Genomic DNA, 20467 nt, shown 5'->3' on the forward strand with positions numbered 1-20467 from the left:
TTTCTTTGAATCTTTTATTTTTAATTTCCCTTTCCTAGGTAGAGATGCTTTGGTTCCTGCACTCCAGATGCATGAATCAGCTCCTCCTCAGGCAGCACCTGCTGTCTGCCTGACAAGAGGTGCTGTTTCTGGCAGGATGGATTTCCTTAATCTCCTTCCTGTTTTTAATATCCTCACCTTCTGTTTTGTTTTCCTCTCCACCTTCGCTCATCCCGCTAGCTCTCCTGTTAGCCTTCCTTTGACTTCTTCCCATCCCATTCATCCCCCATCTATGCTCTCATCATTTTCTTGATTTTCTAGCCACCTTTATTCCCTGTTCCACTACTGTCCCCTTCTTGGCAGAGCTGCATATAGGGCATCCCACATGCATCTCCACTCTGTCTTCATTCCTCAGATTGCCCATGCAGTGGGCAGGTGACTGATCTGGGGGCTTCTGAGGGTTCAGTATATTGGGTTTTCAACATGAGGAAACTAAAGCATTTAAAAACAAGCTAAACAGGAAACGGCAGGGGAAATTTTGCCCTGAGCACTACAAAACATGCTACTGCAGAGATAAAGGTACCTTCTGCAAACAGCAGCACTCTGAGAAGCAATTTGCTAAACAAGTGACCAGTTAAAATTCAGCTGCTGGGCTAAGGGAGGAGTAAGGAAGAGTAGATGTGTGTTTTCTCCCTTATCATTACACCACTAACTACAGTATGGCATTTGAGAAGACAATGAAAATAGTTTTTGGGATATTTGTTACGTAAGGGTTCTTGGTCTTAGAGGCCCAGGCAGAATTCCCTGATATTTTGGACCTCAGCTGAGCAAGATCTGCACAAGCATCACTTGCATCTGTGGATTTACTTAGGTAACTGGTGTTAGTTGTATATGAGGGTACTTAGCATCTCTAGTGTGTGTAATATGCATAATGTTATCGGAATTTTCTGCTATTTAAATAAAAAGTTATTTTTATTTTTCATTTAAGGCAGCTGGATCACTTCATCTCTAAGCATCCATTTATTCTTCTTACTTATCACAAAGAGAGGAACCAAAGGCTCAAACTTTTTCAGGGCAGGCAGGAAGAACAAACCCCACTGTCTCTTTTCATGACTGGCCACCTGATAGCGCCCTGCTGTTAGCTCCCAGATACAGTTAATCAGGAAGGTCAAACCCTTCACTTCAGCTTCCCTTTGCTCCAGCTTTCCTCTATTTTTGATGCCCCAAGCAACCATGCCACATTTGGGGGGATTTTAGTTTTCCAAGGGCTTTGCTGCCTTTATTTTTCCATGTCTGACATATTTGTTTCTTTTGGTTTCTTTCTCATTCACCTAGGTTTCTGTCTTTCACAGGTATAATTTTAAACATTTTTTAAAATGCATTGAGACATTGGACATCCTTAGTTTTGTGACCACTTGTGTGGTTAACAAAATGTTAAAATGCAAAAGTTAGGGGAGGGTTTGGTTTCTGGTTTGTTTTTTTTTTTTTTAGGACTCCCTCTCTTTTGGCATGATCAGAGCATTGCATGTTGTTCACCACAGATCTGGGAGCCTCAGGATGCAGCTGAGCTGCACGAGAAATGTGAAGAGAAGTCTTCTCAGTGTATTTAAATGATGAATTAAAATATACAGGAAAAGACTTAGGACATAAAAATGTGTAGAGATGTGTGAGGAGCACTTTTGAGATGCATTTTTTGGACTGACACATCTCATCAGCTGTATGATTCGTCAGTGCATGGTGGATCTTCCTGTGATCCAAAATGAATTCTGGAAAGAATAAGGCATATGACGAGGAGCCACAGATTTAAATTACTCTCTCAGGGAAATTATAATCTTGAAAAAAAAAAATCTAACGATGTGATGTGCACGTTAGAAGTAATTGCGGAAGTGACACTTTGGCCCTACAGCCTTTTAACCAGAGGTCTTTCCCCCAAAGAAAATGTTAAATCTCCGTACGCAACATAATAATAAACATTTGCAGTTCAGTTGTAAATTGATAGTACTAAAAAAGATTTTTAAAACTGCCATGCTCTTTGTGTTAAAGACTCTTCTCTAACTAAACTGTAGATATAGCTGCCATACAAAAATTGATTGCACATTTAAGAATAAATAAATATGGGCTATTAAGGGTCATGGTTGGATTTAGGGTTGTATTTACTTTCAAGGGAAGCATTGGTATTGCAGTGAAATCAGTACTTCTCCCTACTTAAATGAAAGATAAAGGGCTGTATATTACCAGTCACCCTCTGTGAAACCCACTGACCCATTTTATGTGTCTATACCATAAAAAGTAATGTACCAGACTAAGACTGACTTATTTAATAATTAGCTTTTTTTTTTCTTTTTTTTTTTATTATACACTTTTTTTCTTTTTTTTTTTTATTTTTTTTTTTAATTTTAATTGTGAAGTCCTGCATATCTCTTGGTTATGATGCCAATTGGATTGTGTGTGTGGAAAAGGAAGGATATGGAGCAGAGGAAGGCAGAATAAAGCTTCACCCACTGTTTTTGCATCTATTACTTTTTCCCTTCTCTTTACATATGAATGTAGTTGCATTTTATGTAAGATTTTCAAAGAAATGCATATTATGTTTTTGATTAGAGTTTGTGCCTATCATTGCTAGGCAATTGAAGGCAATACTGTAGAAAAGATACATTTGAACAAGGGAAAGGAGAGGTGGAGGAGGCTGAGAGCAGAGAAACCGAGCTTGGGAGAAGCCCTTAATTTAGTGTATTAATTCCTTCTGAACACAACTAAAAAGTAATGATATTTATGTTGTCAGCCAGTTTTAGAGTTAGCGGGTTAGGAGTGTTCTGTTTTTTCTTCCCATGAGCTGCTGGTACATCTCAAGTGTTCGTGCCCAGGGACCACACATACCAGCTTTGATAGAGCCTCAGCCCTTAAGCCGACAAGTTTTTCCGTAGTGCTGGCTCTCAGCCACACACCGGGGCTTCATTTAGGGAGAGGTCTGATCCGACAGACAAGACTGCAGGAGCAGGGCAACCAGCTTTCTAGGTCATTATGTTTCTGTACTTGTTTGCTGATTGTCATTGAATTTTACAGATTGCTTTAGCAAGTTGCCTTTTTAAAAAGTATAAATGTATATTTTTAATTATTATTATGTTTGGTTTTTTTACAATGGAAGAACGTCTTTAATTTGTAAGTGCTGCAGCTAGAGAGGAGAAAAGGCAAAGGGAAGAAGAGACATTAGGAATCCTCTTCCCTTAAAATGTCACAAAAAAAAAAAAAAAAAAAAAAATTGCAATGAAATGCTGTCAGCCCCACTGCTGGCAGCTCGGTCATTATTTTTTTTTCCCAACCCAGGGAAGAGGTGGAGGTAACATGCAGACAGATGGTGCAGCTGAATAATAGGTTGGATAAGAAATTTAAGGAAACGGCATAATCTGTTTCTTCAAAGGAAGTTTTTTCTGCTAGTGAAGTTTACCTTTCTTCTGAAAAGCCCTATGAGGTTGTGGGGTTTTCAGTTTGTTTGTTTTACTAAATCTCATCTATTACGATGGCAGATACAGATTTACTTAAAATTCACATCTGGCTTCCCCTTTCAATGTTCTAGTAATGAAAGCCAATAGAAGAGATAAACCAGAAATAGCTGGAGATAAAGGACAGCTTCAGGTTTCAAACTTTCTCTGATTTAGCAGATTGCTCAAAGGCAAAGCGTGAAACTTAGAACTGATTAGTGTGAACAAAATAATAAAGCAAACGTATTTCTGGGGACATTTATTTTCTCTTTAGGCCATATTTCAAGAAGAGACATTCTTATTCTACCAGCTCTGCTCATCTGGATCAGGATGAACTGCAGCTTTTGCTTCTTGAATTACAAGCACAGAGTTTTGTGAGCAAAACAGAGCAATCCCAAACTAACACTCATAGCAGCTTTCAAAATGTCTTGAAAGCGTGTGCCTCGCAGAAGTCAGTTCTCAAATGTACTTGAAAAGATATGCTAAAATGAAAAGCTTTCCAGTAACAACTGTGTTGATCACTATCAAAACCTACTAAGCCTGATTGATTATTATTTTTCCTTAAAATTTTATGAACTTATCCAGCGGTCTTTCTTCTAACAGACTTTGTCTCATCTCAGAAACATACAGGTCTACTTGGCTTTGCATAGAGGATAACCAGGGCAACATCAGGAGCTTAGCCAAAAAAGAAATCTGTAGTCAGAATAAATTCTCCCACAGTCAGGAAATTCCAGAAGAATATTTCAGGTTAGAAAGGACCACTCTGATCATCTGGATTTGTACCCGTGTCTGAACCCACAGGCATTTCACTCAGAAAGAAGTAAAATTTCAGTAATATCAGCCTGAAAATGACATGCTCTGCTTATAGACTACACTATGAATGGTCTGCTGTATTTTTCTAGATAAGCTAATGCAGAGCAAACCACATTTTCATTATGAACTAAAATAGAGTCCATAGCTACTTATTTCTTTTATTTCTTTGTACTGAAACAACGTGTGCTTGATTTGCTTTATGGTGCCATATGTAGGAGCTTTTGTATTCCAAACTGTGCATATTTGATCTTGTTGAACACTGTGAGAAATCTTGGTTGAAGGGTTTAATGCGTTTTCCAATCAATGCGTAGGGGAAATTTGGCCTTATCAATTTAAATGCTGGAGAACCTTCATTGCATTATGGAAGAATCTTTGCTAAGCAGAGATTATTCTTAAGAACTTCATAACATTTAAAGGTTAATATGTTAGGTAAAGAACAATATCTTAAGACAAACATTTTTATTACAGGACATGAAGGGATAGTTCTGATTAAATTACATGATTATTTGAATGGGAAGGAAGACAAAGTGCATCATTTCTTGCCCTCAACTTTAATGCCTTTAATCAAATAATGACCTTCTGGAAATAGTTAATTTTAAGCATTTGGAAAGATCAATACCACTTTGCCACCAAAAAATGGCCCAGATGATGAAATTTGATGTATTTAAAGTACCATTTCACCCTTTTAACCTAGTAAATAATTTAAAATGCTTTCAGTACTTCTATGCTACCATTATGTATCTCATTCGAAGTATTATGACTTTTCCAAAAGCAACCTTTCTCTACAGTGAGCAGCTTACAAGTTAATACTGAAGCCTAAGACTATATGCATATATTGTAGTGGTGATGTTGGCCTTTTCTTCTTCTCTTTTATGTGTGGATTCTGTTCTGAAAAGAAATGGAAATATCTATGATGAACACAGCCATTTGGAACAAAACTGAGATTTGCAAAGCAAGTTGGACGGCTTTTGAAGGGAAAAAGTCAATATTTAAAGTTTAGTTCATGAGTTCTTTCCTTTGTTTTGTCTATAAGCTTTTGTGTTAAAGGTGAAGGATTTGGGTTGCTCAGACAATTAAGAGCCCATTTTACCAAGTGTAATTTCATATCTGTGTTCTATAAACTGGAGTGCCTTCAGCATTGTAAATAAAAAAATTGCCCTCTATTTAGCATGTTTGTGGGCAGATTAAAAACAGTCTTCATTAGCATAAGTAACACTTACAGATTCTTTTAAAAGTAGAAAATTATTTGCTGAATGATAAATTGCTAGCTTTATAGTTAGTTGCTGAAAATGTGCTCATTCAAAATGCCTACTTTAGTTTAGTCTACAATGCTCAATTTTTTGAGTTCGAAGTACTGTTTAATGGATTATGTACTTAGTCTTTGTTCACAGTAGATGCTGAAATGCAATTCAACTCTCTGCTAAAATGTTTGTATCAAACACCTCCCTATTTAGACTGATTTCTTCTAACGCCATATATTTTTATTATACTATATGCCCCAGAGACTGATACAAAATAATGTCAGATATGCTATACCAAAGAAAAGCTGTTCACATTTTAGTATTGATAGTGAAAAATGTTTTGCCTTCTTGAATTACAGCTCTTTTTAAAAAATGTTTGATTCTTTGTTAGTTTTTCTGTAAGAAATATTAAACATTTGGCAAATGATCATCGCTATAGCAAATTCACCAAACAATAGAGTTCAGTTGCTCCACCGTAGAGTCCTTTCTTTCTGGACTTGTTTATTGCTGTCTTGGAAAGCTTTGCCCAGAGAGCATTTTTCATGCTGGTAATGCTACCCTCTTTGATCTAGTTAGAATTGGTATTTACACCTTAAGTGCAGATTTCAATTATCTTTTTTATTGTTTTTCTTTTTCTTTTTCTTTTTTTTTTTTCTTTCTTCCTCATTTACTAAGAAAAATACTGGAATGCAAGAATAGATTTTTAGACACTGCATGACAGAGCAGGATGTTTTATTTAAGCAAAGCTAAGCTCAGACTGTATAAAATACCATTTGGATACATAGATAAAATGCATGTATGCTTTAAAATAAGGGTGCTCATGGGTCTTGCAGACTCTAATGCTTGGCAATTATCCTCTTTGCGCTTTTCCTGCATTAGTTTGGCAGTTCAGCTTTCACACATTTTTTTTTTTCCTGTAATGTCTTCTGTTTCTTTACTAAATCCCTATCAGAAAACCAGACAGAAGACTCTTATTTATTTTAAATATCTTAGGTTTAGCATCTTTTTTTTTTTCACCATTTTCTTGCTTACTGTAGCAAGACCTTTGCAGATGGTACTTGGTTACTAGAAAGTGCATAACAGTATTTTCTTTGTAGCAGATGGATTTAAGACTTTTAGTTCCCAATAAATGTAGGTTTACAATACATAACTTTACAGGATTTGTGTTGTATATAACAGGTTTGAACATATTATCTCAGAATTCATCTGCATGGCATTTTCAGTTTATCCAGGGCCCATGCCAGTATTTTAAGTAATAGGGAGAGAATAGTGATTGATAGCAGCTAAAGGCGTGATTTTGAATAGAAACAAAGGTTTTAGAACAGAAGGTGTCAAATTAAACTTTGTCAGTTTGAAAAGTAGTAACATCCTGAAAGTTCTGCAAACATATTTACATGTGGCTAATGTTTATATTTTGCTTTGTACTCTCTTTATATTCAGTGTAATGTTGCCTGGCAAATTTACTGTGTTTTAAAATCAAGGTTTTTCCCAATGTCATTGCAGTTTTGGGGGTTTGCTTTGCTGCTTAGATATATCTGCCTAATTATTTTAAGGCGTTTTTAATGATGTGCTATGTGTGCTATAGAAGCTGGTTGTCATCTAATTTGAGTTATAAACATTTTCTTATTATTTTACTGTCCTTTCCACTTCTTTAAGATTATAAAAACAGGGGAAAAAAACAGTTGTCCAAGACCTCCTTCAGAATAAATTTTCTTAACTAGACAGAAATTGCTCTAAACTTACGGGAGTGGAAGAGGGGAAAAATCAGCCTTGTTAGGTCCATTTGTGAATTAAACTACATTAGCTACAGTGCTGCTGCAGCTATTTGATCTTCTTTAGATCAAATAGAGGCAAAACATACAAATTTTGCAGAACTTAAAATTCATCATTGGAAGAGTCTGTATCATTAGTTTTCCTCAAAGTTCCAAAACATTTCATATATTTTCAAGTAGCTCACTTTTATAAGTTATCCAACTTTATGTTGGATAGAGAAATCTGAACTCAAATTAAGTGGAACACAAGAAAACATTCTGGTGTAAAGTTTTTACCCTTTTAACTAAATAAATCCACAGAGTTTCTGTTACTGCACATTTACTTTCTCTTCTGAGATTATTTTGGAGATCAACTTCTACAGGCATTTTCACAAATAAATGAAGACCAAAAAATTACTTACTTCCTTGTTTTAAAAAGAATTCACTCAGTCATTTCCCTGTTGCTCATCACATATTTCATCAGAATAGTTGTTTACTTCTTCAGGGATATGAAGTACAGAGTGGAAAAGAGACATTTTATTAGAATAGCAAGTCTATTCTATGCACCATCATAAGCAACTGACTTCAGAATCTGAAAATCAGTATTTTTGTGAAAGGCTGGCAGAAACACACTTCATCTTACAACTCATCAAATCTTCAAAACTTTTCTAGATACTTTATTTTTAGATGTTTTTTTTTTGGGGGGGGGGTGGGGAGGAGGCTAATAGAAAAGTACTGGAGATGTAATGTTAGTCATTGGCAACTACTAAAAATATGGGCTGATCTACTAAGTGTAGAAACATAGAAAACACGATATGAGGAGAAGGAATTTCTTAGTTAACGAAAGTGCTATGAAATATATTCAATCAGCATAAACCGTGCTTAGGATATATTTTATTATTGGTCACTAAAAAAGAGTTTCCATTGTCCTTTTCATAAAGAGCATCTGAGACGGTCTTGGTCACCAGACAAAAGAAATACAGTTTCTAAATGTATGGTGCAGTTCCTTCTTACGTCTGTGCCTATACCTTTAGGAGGTGTCATTGGAGGGGACAAGTTTTTTACCAAATTGCTGTGGCTGCTCTGCGTTTTGTTTCAACACAATTGGAAAGAGGACAAACAGATTTAATGTGAAGCAGTGCAGACTCCAGACAACCAAAGGACAATATTTTTTCTGCTTCACGGCAGACCTTCTCCTTTTTAATTAAAAATTTTATAACCACATTTCAATTAAAAGATTTCAATTTTGTTATCTTCATCTTCTCCCATCCCTCCCCAGTAAACCACCTACACTCCCTGATTGCACCTTCTAACTTGCTGCGGAATGCTAGTAGTTGTACATTTATTCCCTTGGAAGCATGGCAGGCAGAGCAAGAGCAGCATGTGGATTTTGTTAGGGGCATGGAGGGTTTGTGTGTTAACTTGCTAACACATCCCCTGGATCTTTATCATGGGGAGGCAGATTTCACAGACTTTTGCCAGTTTTAGAAACACACTGTGAGTTTCCATCTTGGACATCCTGTACGTTATATGTTTTATAGTATGACGTTAGGCCACATTTACCAACCAACTTTTTAAATCCGGGGTTAATACCCAGCATCTGCATGGCCAAAAACTGCCCCATCCCTGGTTTGGTCCCTGCTCAGATTTTTGCCTTCTCATATCGCCATCATTTCTCCTTTGCATTATTTCTGTTTCTTGGGGGCATATCCTTCTGTGTCATTTGTTCACTTTTCCACTTGTATCCAAGAGCATATACTTGAAATCTTTATACGCACCTCACTAAATATGTTCTCATACAGTATGAATGCATTAAGATTATTTGTTTACTTTCATCTCTTTCTATCATGGCAATATTTTTACACTGCATTTATTAACTGCTAGCTAAAGATGTGAATGTCTTCAGGAAAATGACGTGTCTATATTGTATCTATGTAGCTATTGTATCTAGTAGTAAACTAGTCTGGATAAACCATTTTTCAACTACCAGTAGATGAAAGAAGGATCTAAAAGCTTCTGTACATTTATATTATTTGTTGATTCAATAAAATGTCACATTATCTTTCCCACAGCATTAAGAAATAAAATTGCACAGACCTAGTTTTGAAAACAGATCCTGGAAGCTAAAAGGAAGAAATATGCAGTTTGCATGCATGTAATATTTTGTTTCTAAATTTTAATATACAAAAATATGCTGATGATGCACAGTGTTCTTCATAGCTTGTTTCCCAAAAAGATTTCTGGTTTAGGATAGGTGTGCTATTAGACATCTTCCTGTTTGGTTACCTGGAAAGGGTATGAAGGGTAAGTCAAAAGCATGAGGTTACTTCATGTCCCCCTCAAGCCCTATGTAAAAGTGTGAGACTGTTTTTTTCTGGGTCTATGAGAAAAATACTGAAACATAATCATTTTCAAATAAATTCACCTGCAGAGGCACCTCTACTCATGGTAGGCAGGAACATAATATTACTTTCCTGCATCTCGTCAAAAAATTCCTCTCTTTAAAAGGACATTAGGGAGTTCCACTATCGTTATGATTTACATCAGGCAGCTCTGCGGTCAAAGCAGGTACCAAGAATACTTTCTTTTCTAAAGAAGCAGCACGAGCATTTAAAAACTGCTCAGCAGCTGATTAACCAGCTACTGAAATACAGTGTTGGTGCTCTTCAATGGATAAACAGAAGAAAACAGGCAGTAGACAGAATATATGGCATCAGTGTGTTGGGGAGGAGGGGATGGGGGATTCTGCCTTGACGAATGGGTTTTTTGAACAAACAACAGCACCATGGTGTGGGACAAGTAAAGTGTGCTTTCCAAAATGCCTGCAGGGGTCTGTGCAGTAGGGTTGCAGTCTCGGTGTGTTGATGTTTACTTCACATCCAGCATTTACAGGAAAAGCTGTGACTTGCTGGAGGAGAAGGTGAGAGAATGCAGTGCTGCTCAAGTCTGCATTTCACCTTCACTTGGCCCTTGCAAGGCAAGGAAAAACTAATGTTTTGCTGGTGTTATCTTCAAGGGATGGCTTTGTGAGCTGTTACGTTGGAAAGAAGATCCTTCACCAGAGAACAGGACCCTCTGGGAGAATCTCTCCATGATCCGAAGGTTCCTCAGTCTTCCTCAGCCTGAACGTGATGCCATTTATGAACAAGAAAGCAATGCAGTTCATCACCATGGTGACAGGCCTTCCCACATTATCCATGTGCCAGCAGAACAGATTCAGGTTAGTTTACCTTGGCCAATCCAGCAGAGCACTAAGTAAATAATGCTTTAAACATAGCAAAGGAAATTAGTGTTTCTTTCTTCCTTGCCAGGCTAACTACAGGTCTCCTGGTAAGAGATAACAGCATCCTGCCGTCTGCCACTTGAATTAAAAGACAAGTTGGTGACCACACAGGCTTTTTCTTTCAGTTTGGGTTTTTCCATGCTTGTGTGACAAAGCAGCTTGGGCATAGCCATGTGTGGTCAGGACAAGCCTCCTGTGTTAGCAGCCTCTGATAGATGGGCCTCATGAGAGAGGGATGCTCAGAGCTGGGCCTGTGGTGCCAGCGCAGCGGGAGGAGGTTATGGAGCTGTTGATGAAAACTTAGCTCTGCATTCAGCAGCTGATGATCCCAGGTTGAAGTGAGGAAAGGGGATCTGATTCCTCAGCCCATTTTAACCCCAGCTGAGCCTGGGATGAGTCAATGTTTGTTTGTTTTTCCTTCAGAGCCCCTCTCCCACCACCCTTGGGAAAGGAGAGCATAGAGGCGCTTTCTTACCAAGCTTGCTGACCACTGGACCTTGGCTGGGTGCTGCTCCGCAGGTGAGCTGGCACAAGGGCAACGTGCCAGGGAGTGAACTTTGGTTGCCCAAAGAAGCTGGGGGTGCCCCAACCCTGGAGGCATTCAAGGCCAGGTTAGATGGGGCCCTGGGCAGCCTGATCTAGGCAACCAGGGGGCTTGGAACTGGATGGCCTTTAAGGTCTTTTCCAAACCCATGCCATCCTGTAATTCTATGATCTGCAGCTCTCTGAGCTGGAGGCTCTTTGATCCCTCCTCACGAAGACCTGAGGTCAGCTTTTTAGCTGCTCCCTGTTACAGGGCAGATATTGCCCCTGTTTTTCAGAGTTCACAACCTCAGCTGAGACCTTGGTGTATCATTTGTATCACCTGTGCAGAAAAATATTTACAGAACTAAGGAGGATAGAATTATCTCACAGCCAGAAACAACACGAGTGTATATTAAAGATAAAGCAAACTGAATAAGACAATCCCTTAGGATATCAAGTACTAAAATAATCGTGAAAGCCTGGAAACTTGCTGTTTGATTTAGCAAAAAGAGAGAAAGATCTATATTAAGTAATAAAACAGCACTTGTTTGAAAAAGTACATTGTTTTTAATAAAATCACTTCTTAAAGGGATAAAAGGAGAAGCTTATGCACAGTATAAACACTGTATCACTATGCCAGTTACTTAGATTTTCCTGCCTTTTTGATAAAATTTTTGTGTTTGATCTCACAAATATTATTCACATAAGCAGTTGCACTGTAATCTCTTAATGTGACTTGTAAGTATAAGGATTGGGGGACTGGGCCTGAGTCTTGTCTGTGTTCTTCTGCACTCTAATTGTTGATGATGCATAAATATGTAGCTAAGACTCAAGATTTCAAACTGTATATACAAAGCCTCCAGTCTTGTAAGAATTTAATGTGCTGGGAGCAGTCTTGAATCTCTGTGGGTTTGAAGCCTTGAATGGGACTACTCTCAGACCATAAAACATGAAAGAATGTGAATAGGGATGAGACAAGAGCCCATATTCTATCAGCATTTGTGTCAGACTTTTCAATAACAGAATCTCTTCAAGCAGAGGCTGCTGAAATGGGTGTTGAGACCTACACGAAGTGTCCACAGCCACAAGCAGCACTGCAAAATGAAATTTCCAATCCAATATTTATACTACCCCTGCAATATCTTGTGATACTTGAGGTCTGCAAGTGAGCTGCAACCAAAAGCTTTGGAACCACTTCTGACACACAAAAAATTGTTGAGGGAAAACTCACAAAGGGAAATGAAAAGTGGTGATAGCAACTGCTTGTTTTGCTGCTGTTGTTTATTAATAATAACCGGTGGTTTGTACCATATGACAAGAAATTTGCTGACCCAAAATATCTACTAACCAGTGCTTCCTGTGCTGCAGAGCAAAAGAATTGTCAACAAAAACAGTAGCTGATAAATTTCCTTTTGATTTTGAATGTGATCTTACAGTCTACTGTACTCCAGTAGCAGATGAGAAAAACATTTCTATCTCTGGCGCTCAGTGCCTCACCTTTTAAGAATGTTTCTGAATCCATGCTTGCAAAATTTCATTTTAAGCTCTTGTTAATTATTTACATCATGATTTGCTTTATCTTATTCTTCTGATGTGCATACTGGCTCATTTTTATTGCTTGAGTTTTTGGAATGCAGCATGTTCCCTTCTAATAATAATAGTGCAACTTATTTAAAGCTTTGCATCTTACTGCTTTATAAATATTAACTAAATAATCCCCAGCACAAACATTGCAGTAGGTAAACATATTTGTTCCCTGTTTATATGTTGGGATCCTTGAATGCAGGCAAGACAGACCCTCTCCGTGGCCACAGGCAAGATGGGCCAGTGCCAGCCTGGGAAATAACGAGTTGCTGTCTCCTGATCTCTTTGTCCTTGCGAAGACTGGGTTTGGCAGAGTGCTGCTAGGCACTTCCAGCTCTCACAGTCTGTAGTAGTGCTTGCAAGTTCGGGGAAGCTTCAGCAGCTGCTCAGCTCAATTTGGTGGTGGGATATTTCCACACTCAGCTATAAAGCTCTTCTCCTCCCTTGATCTCCCCTGTCCCTCGCTCTAGCCATTGCTAGAGATTTGCAGCCCTTGCTTTTGGGCAGCAGCTGCTGCTGCTGGCAGAGCTCCTGTGTGTTTGCCCTCATCTGGCGCTTTTCTCACTTTGCCCTTGCTACAGTTCTGGCTAAGCTGGTCAAGTTAATCCTACACTATGTCACCTACTTAGCATTTTGTCTTGTCTGCACTTGACTCATGAAGCACGTTCATTAAACTGTGTCAGCTTAACTACACCGATGACACGTCATCGGCATTTCCAACCCCACAAAGCCAGGGTGCCACTGCTCTGCCTGCATCCTGACAGCCCTTTATCCCAGTCTCTGCTTACACACATGCAGACACATGCAAGATATTCAGAGGGTTACTAATTTTCTTTTATTTAGGGTTCACCGTACTATAAGCAATAATGAGACCTTTGTTTTGTTTTCCTTCAGCTTACCAAGCAGTTGCTTATAGCTTTGCAATTGTTCCCATGGATTTTCTTGGTAAAACAAAATGGGAGCAAGAATACGTGTAAAATAAATAAATAAATTAATTAAAATTAAAATTAAAAAATTCTGTTCTTTTTCTTGCAGCAGCAACAGCAGCAACAGCAACAGCAACAACAGCAGCAGCAGCAACAGCAACCAGGTCCCAGACTCCCCCCAAGGCAACCGACAGTAGCATCACCAGCTGAATCTGAGGATGAAAATCGTCAGAAGCCCCGGCCACGAACAAAGATTTCTGTTGAAGCCCTAGGGATCCTACAGAGTTTCATACAAGATGTGGGCCTGTATCCTGATGAAGAAGCAATCCAGACTCTCTCCGCTCAGCTTGACCTTCCCAAGTACACCATCATCAAGTTCTTTCAGAACCAGCGGTATTATCTCAAGCACCACGGAAAGCTGAAGGACAATTCTGGGTTGGAGGTAGATGTTGCAGAATACAAGGAGGAAGAGTTGCTCAAGGATTTAGAAGACAGCATCCAAGACAAAAATGCAAACACGCTTTTTTCAGTTAAACTAGAAGAAGAGTTATCGGTAGAAGGGAACACAGAGATTAATGCTGAATTGAAAGACTGATCTAAAAGTATTATTTTCTTTCAACAGTGCCACTGGTATTTACTAATGAAATGAAAATTCCATCTTGCGTTCTGTCAAAAACCTTTATTATTCATTGTTTGGCCAATGAATCTTCCAAAACTTGCACAAAAGTTGAAAAAAGGATAATGCAGACTGCACTAGATGTTTTACTCTGTTTTACAAACTGCTTTGCAGCAACAGATGAAGCGTTGAGGATTGTTTGATATTAATTTGTGTTCACTGGATACACTGTGGGTGTACCCAATAAGCATGATACCAGTGATTTTGATTCTGGAGCCTTCAGACAAGCATTACAACTTTTGTGATTTACTGTTTTTTGTTTTCATTATGTTCTTGTTTTTAATTATTACTGTAGCACTCCACACTTGAGCTTTGGAAACTCACATTTATTTAAAAAAATAAAATAAAATAAAAAGAGTTTGTTACTCTTGTTCTATTGTATGTTACAAAAGAACTATAGACTGTGGAATGCAGTTTAAAGATAACATATGCCAACAAATGCCTTGTATTATATGGCACTGCCGTAATTCAGATTTGTTTTCTTTTGGAAATAAAGGTCACTGTATTTTTTTTTTTTCCATTCTCATTGTTACATGGTTTTAAAGAAAATGAAAAAGAAAATGTGAAACACAATTTAGTCCTCATTATTTATTTGTAGATCCTGCAGCATCATGTTGTAATTAATTTTTTTGGAAGTTTCCGTTAAATGTAATATTGCTTCTCTTGTTATCATACTGATTTTTTTTTTCTATTTATAAATGTATTTTGATGGGCAGTAAAACAAAGTGTCTTAAAAGTTTTAAATAGAGAAAATGTGCTTTACACAGTTGCCTATAAAAAGTGCTCTATGTTATCCAAGCAATTCATACTATAAGCTTCACTCTTATTGTTGTATGCAATTTTTACTATCATGCAAATAAGCTTAGGTAAATAAAACTAATAGATCACCTTAGAAACTTATGCAATTAATGTGAAAATAATTGATGTTTGCAATGTGTCTTCCTTTGGTTTACAATCAATTTTAAAGCTACAGCTGTATAAATTTTCTGTATAAAGGTGTATTTCTTTTTTATGAGTTTATTGCTATGAAAACACCAGTTATTTTGTTACAGCTGGCTGTTTTTATAAGTGTATCACAATTTTCTTTATGCAGAAATGTTCTGACTAGGAGTGGTTATTGACTGTAACTACACAATTAAAATTGTTTGTATGGTATGATACAGCAGGGTTTGTCTGCGTATGTGTATGACTGTGAGGAATATAAATTGGTCTTAGTACACACTGTACCTTCTTGTCACCACTTTGAGGATGACATTTCAATTGTTCTCCTTTAAAATCACGAGCAGATTTTTTTTAATGACCTTCTTAATATTTGAATATAGATAACATACTTCAAAAAGAAACACAGTTTGGTTATGAAAATCATAACCTGTCTTCTCTAGGTTTAAAAACTTGCCTGCCCAACAGAGATAGCAGGATATTATTGAGTCAAAAGGCTATCAGGCATAAACATATTTACAGTTCCTGGCAGTAATGCACTAATAATGGATACGGCTGGTTTTCTTTTACACTAGAATTATGCTAACACTATTCCTTGCACTAATGTATAAACATTTAAAAAACAAAAACAAAATCATTAATAGTCACAAAGTACATAGGAAAGATGGGCTTTGCACATTGCAGTGCCCTTCTAAGCAAGATTATTTTAAACAATCACTAATAAGGTTCTTGATGAAGCCGTCACAACTGGTGAGGTTTAAACAAATGCAAAGTCAAAGAAGTCTGCAGCTGAAAGTTGGAGTGATGTGCATGCTGTTTTCTCTATCCCTAGGGAAGAAATGCCATGTTCAGTGACACAGTCACTGGATCCATGTGTGCCATGCCCCATGCTGTGTAAGCAGAGCTAACTTATGGGGCAGTGCCACCAGCACCCTAATGGTGACTGAAGAGCCAAGTACCACTCTCCAAAGGGCTACTTGACATGAGAAAAAAGAAGTGAAATCACTTTTAAACTGATGCATGTGCATATCCAGGGTAGAAGGAGAAGAAAAGACTTTCCTGGAGTATACTCCTCTTCATGCTTAGCTAATACATGCAGCACTCCTAATATCGGAAATGGGACAACAAATCCAACACTCTATAAAGGCATAAGAAGAAATATTTACAAAATTGTCTTTCCTATTTTGAAAGTAATTTCCTTTTATGTTTTATGGGTGCTGAAGTAGAGGCCATGATTATTATAGCTGTTTCTTTTCCATTGTCTTTGCTTTTCCTTGTCCTAGCCTAGCTGAGGTTGACTTCCAAGTCAACTGACCTGTGAAGTCATATATTACCTCCATAGGGGTTTGGATCCTGGTGGGTGGGCAGAAAGCATGCTTTCATCTTGGCCTGAGTGACCAAAAGCTTCTTTTTTAAATCCTTAGCAGCATCTTCAAAGGCAAAACAAATATTAACGTTGCCAATGTTATGCGGTTGTATGAGGTTTATAATGTTAGGAGTTAAGCTACTACAATCATGTGTCACCTCGACTCATGGGCTGGTTAGACTACCTAGAAAATACCTTATGTCCTTTTCTCTTCCTTTTTCTCACCATCTGGCATAATCCTATCAACAAACTTTCAGTTGCTGCAGAGATTAAGAAATCAGCCTTGATTTCTGAAACAAAGAAGTTTCTTCATAAATGTAATGTGAACTGAAAGATGAAAAGACAATTTGTTGGGAAGCTGTGAGTAAAACTCACTTCTGAGTAGGACTTCACCAGGAGTATATGAAAAGAGTATTTTGTATAGACACAGGGAAATGTGAGGAAATAATAACAGTATTACTAGGAATAAAATTTAAGCTGTGAATAAAGCCAAATGCCCAAAAAAGAGGGACCTAAGTGCTGAGTGGGGATGGCAGGGCTTAGCCTTTACTACAGAACTGAAATTAAGTACTGATAATGTTTTATGGTTTTACCACAAAAAGTGGAGTATTTTTAATCCCCACTGATTCTCATTAATCTGTATTTAAGTAAGTGACAAGACTTACGCGAATACCCTGGAGTCTCCAGTGAGTGGTTTTCTGGACAGAAATAAACCAGAGAGGGGCCAGCTTCCAGGAGGATCATGGCTTGGGGCACTCAGGTACCCCAGGCATGGGCACAAAAGTTGTTTGTCATTGTGAAGTCTCCCTGCCCCAAGATTTCTTGAGCTCTGTTTTGCATCACTACTTTAAATTGGTTGGATTATATGGAAAGATGTGCAGGCTTTAAAGGAAATTATTTAAAAGATAAAAAATGATTTAAAAGGATAAAATGTGCAGCAAGTGGAGGAGGATGGTTCCCTTCCATATAGTTTCAGTGATTTTCTGATTAAGCACCTTGTTTGTGTGCTGGGAAAACACCAAACCTTGCTGCTCAGTCCATTCGCTAACACAAATGCCCCATACATTAACAACGGTGTAAGTTATGTACTGCAGAAGTCTACTTGAGCATCAAGTATTAGCATTTCTGCTTAGCATCGACTGTGTGTTTTTATGTCAGATACATTGCAGAGACCAAAGGTTTTTTGATTTTTACATAATGATTTATACTGTGCTTTGAGTAACAGTCCCATGGCAAAGCAGGGATATAAATACGCTCCCAGGCCTTTTTTGCGCACAGATGTAATTTTAGTTTGGTCTCCTCACAGTGCCTTGCGTCCACACAGTCTTTTACTACAACAAATGAGCTAATAATTCAAACTGCAATAAGCAATCCTCCTTGGAGCAGGAGCAGTGCTACTTGGCAGCAAGTTTGTTTGCTCTGAGGTTCATACATGAGCCTTCCGCCCTCCCCTGCTGGCATCCCTCCCACATCCCACACTCATTGTTCTGCACCGGCCTGGACCCAGCACCTTTCCTGCCCTGGGTCATCCTGCCCAGATGTTACCTCTCCTGTTTACACACAAGCACTCAGGCTTATGTGCCACAGCACATAAGTAAGGTAGCAAGGACTGTGTGTGCCTGATGTCACCCAACCCCTGGGACAGGTTCATGGGTGACCTGATACAGTGGCTGGCGACTGTCCAAGACAGAGGAGTTGGGACAATTTTTAATGTCATTTCCAACCAAAGCCATTCTATGATTCTGTGATTCTATGATTCCATGATTCTATGATTCCATGACCACCACCTGTGCTATGAGCCACATGGCTTTGCTGGAACAACCCACTGTTCTTGGAAAGCTGGTGCTGTCTGGAGCAAAACCAGACCAGTAGTTTTTAGGGTACTGATGTAAAGGGGGCAAAAGGGATAGATGTCCAAGAGAGAAGCAGGAAAAGGAAGAGGAAGGTGACAGAGGAGAACAGGAGGATCAGCAAAGTCATAATAGCTTCCCTTGCATGAAACAAAGGATTTTGTCACAGTCTACGATAGAGAGTCACCCAGAAATGCTATGCTGTACTACCAAGACTCTGTAGAAAATGTTCTTGACCAGAAATGTACCATGGTCTCTAACGAAAGAGCTGGGATAATACAAAAATCTCCTCACCTGTCCACAGCAAAAGAGGTCCCCTAAAAAGTATGTACTCTGGTGCCATCCCTCTACACAGGTCATAAACCTTTTCATCTTCAGCTGCAGGCTGGCAGTAGTCATGGTAAATGAAGTTAGGACTCTTGTTTACTGGTCAGTTGCTTACTCCCATAATATGCTAAAGTAACATGCAGGCTGTAAAGCATTCTCATTATCCTGCAGGACGCCAGAAGCAGCTTCAACTCCTCGAAGTAGGCATACCATAGGAGTTGAAAAAATCAGACATGCTGTATGGCCTGGATTTTTATCATAGTGAAAGATAATAGAAAAAAGAATAAATAAATAACCACATTAATTCTATTAGCACTCAGAGCCATATAAGTATGCACAGTTTTTAGGTAAATTTTTTTTTGCGTGATTAGGTTATCTTCTCAAGAGGCTTCAAACCCCTATTGGCATCTGAACGGATCAGTTGCAATGATTTAAAAGTGATGGGACCAGAAAAATGCACACAGAATGCTGCTGATTTTGCAGCAGACTTTCTTCCATAATAGAACTTAAAGCAAAGAGCACTCTGTCTTGTTACTTGTGTTACAAAATAAGCGGCATTCACAAGGTCAACCTTATGGATGCTGCTGCTGCTCTTCTTGTACATCCCTTTGTACCTCATCTCAAGGGGGTACTTAGCATGCCCCAAGATTTCTTCTCCCTCCTTTCTTCTGCCACATCCCCAGGCAACATTTTTACACAGGGAAAGCACTTTAGAAAACCCTGTACCTTAAAGCAAGCCCCAGCAGGGAAAAGTAGGCAAGGATGTCCTTTCAAAAGTGCAGGAAAAGTAATTCTTTATCATTATCATCATGACAGCTTGGATTGGGAAATAAGTACAGGTGTTGTTGTTGGCTTGCCTTAGTGGGCAAAATGCTTTATCCCCAGCCTAATAAGGATTCAATATCAGCTGGGAGGCTGAAGGAGATGGAAAAGTAGGAGAGAGGAGAAGAAATATCTGGCTGCAAACTCAGTGGGATCAGTCGTGCCTAGCGATGACTGGAGAATTGCACTACTTTAACCTGAAGGAGATCTGAGTTAGACATTAGGAATAATGAAGTGAGGAGAACTCATGGTTCACACACTGGATGTGTGTACAGAAATAACCTGTAAAAAGGCAGAAAGAGGGATCAGTGCTACTAAGCTGCTTCAGAGGAAAGGTTAAATATATAAAGCTTGCAAAAAATCACAGTGGCAGTTTGCTTCTTTAATAAATACCTACAACATCATGAGTAGTGAATACAGAAAGAAAACTCTTGTAACACAAATGGTGATGATGTTTGAGATATACCAAGGGGAATGGCTGTTCTGAGTGTGCCTAGTCATGAGTGAGATGAACTGAAAAGGTCTGAAACCATCACTGTGCTCTTGTTCAGGTGTGCTCAGTGCTCTTTGCACATTTTATTACCTATTCTTGTTCATAACCACATGATTTTAAAACCAGTGGACTGAATAATTTCATTGAGGAGTAAGTCACCTCATTATTTACAAAGTGTTCCCTCCCACACATCCCAGAACAAAAACTTTTACCCAAACCACTCTGGTAATCACCATGGTGCATGCGCAGTCACAGTTCATAACTGTGCTTTAACTGCAGTGAGAGTTAATTGAGGTTCCTCTGACACAGATGGTACTATGAAACCAGGCCATTTTTTTGGAGGACGGCACCTTTCTTTCAGTCTCCCTTGTAGCCATCCCACTTTCACTCATGTTTAGCTAATCTGTTCCTTT

At 38.5% G+C, this 20467-nt stretch overlaps 1 protein-coding gene across 11 annotated transcripts in view; it reads left to right on the forward strand.

The window, feature by feature from the left end:
- Positions 1-15417, forward strand: part of SATB1 (SATB homeobox 1) — a 92619-nt gene extending 77202 nt beyond the window's left edge. For 6 of the 11 annotated variants that reach the window (XM_015853822.3, XM_015853820.3, XM_015853821.3 and 3 more), the window contains 3 exons: positions 10280-10483; positions 10970-11065; positions 13691-15417. In XM_015853822.3, the coding sequence (XP_015709308.1) occupies positions 10280-10483; positions 10970-11065; positions 13691-14176 (786 nt within the window). In that variant the 3' untranslated portion in view covers positions 14177-15417. The remainder of the gene's footprint in view (positions 1-10279; positions 10484-10969; positions 11066-13690) is intronic. The other 5 variants (XM_085538424.1, XM_085538422.1, XM_085538421.1 and 2 more) reach the window with 1 other exon arrangement.
- Positions 15418-20467: the final 5050 nt, after the last annotated feature.

Source organism: Coturnix japonica, chromosome 2, assembly GCF_054131305.1.
Source record: "Coturnix japonica strain WE chromosome 2, WE-NBRP24, whole genome shotgun sequence".
Lineage (NCBI taxonomy): Eukaryota > Metazoa > Chordata > Aves > Galliformes > Phasianidae > Coturnix > Coturnix japonica.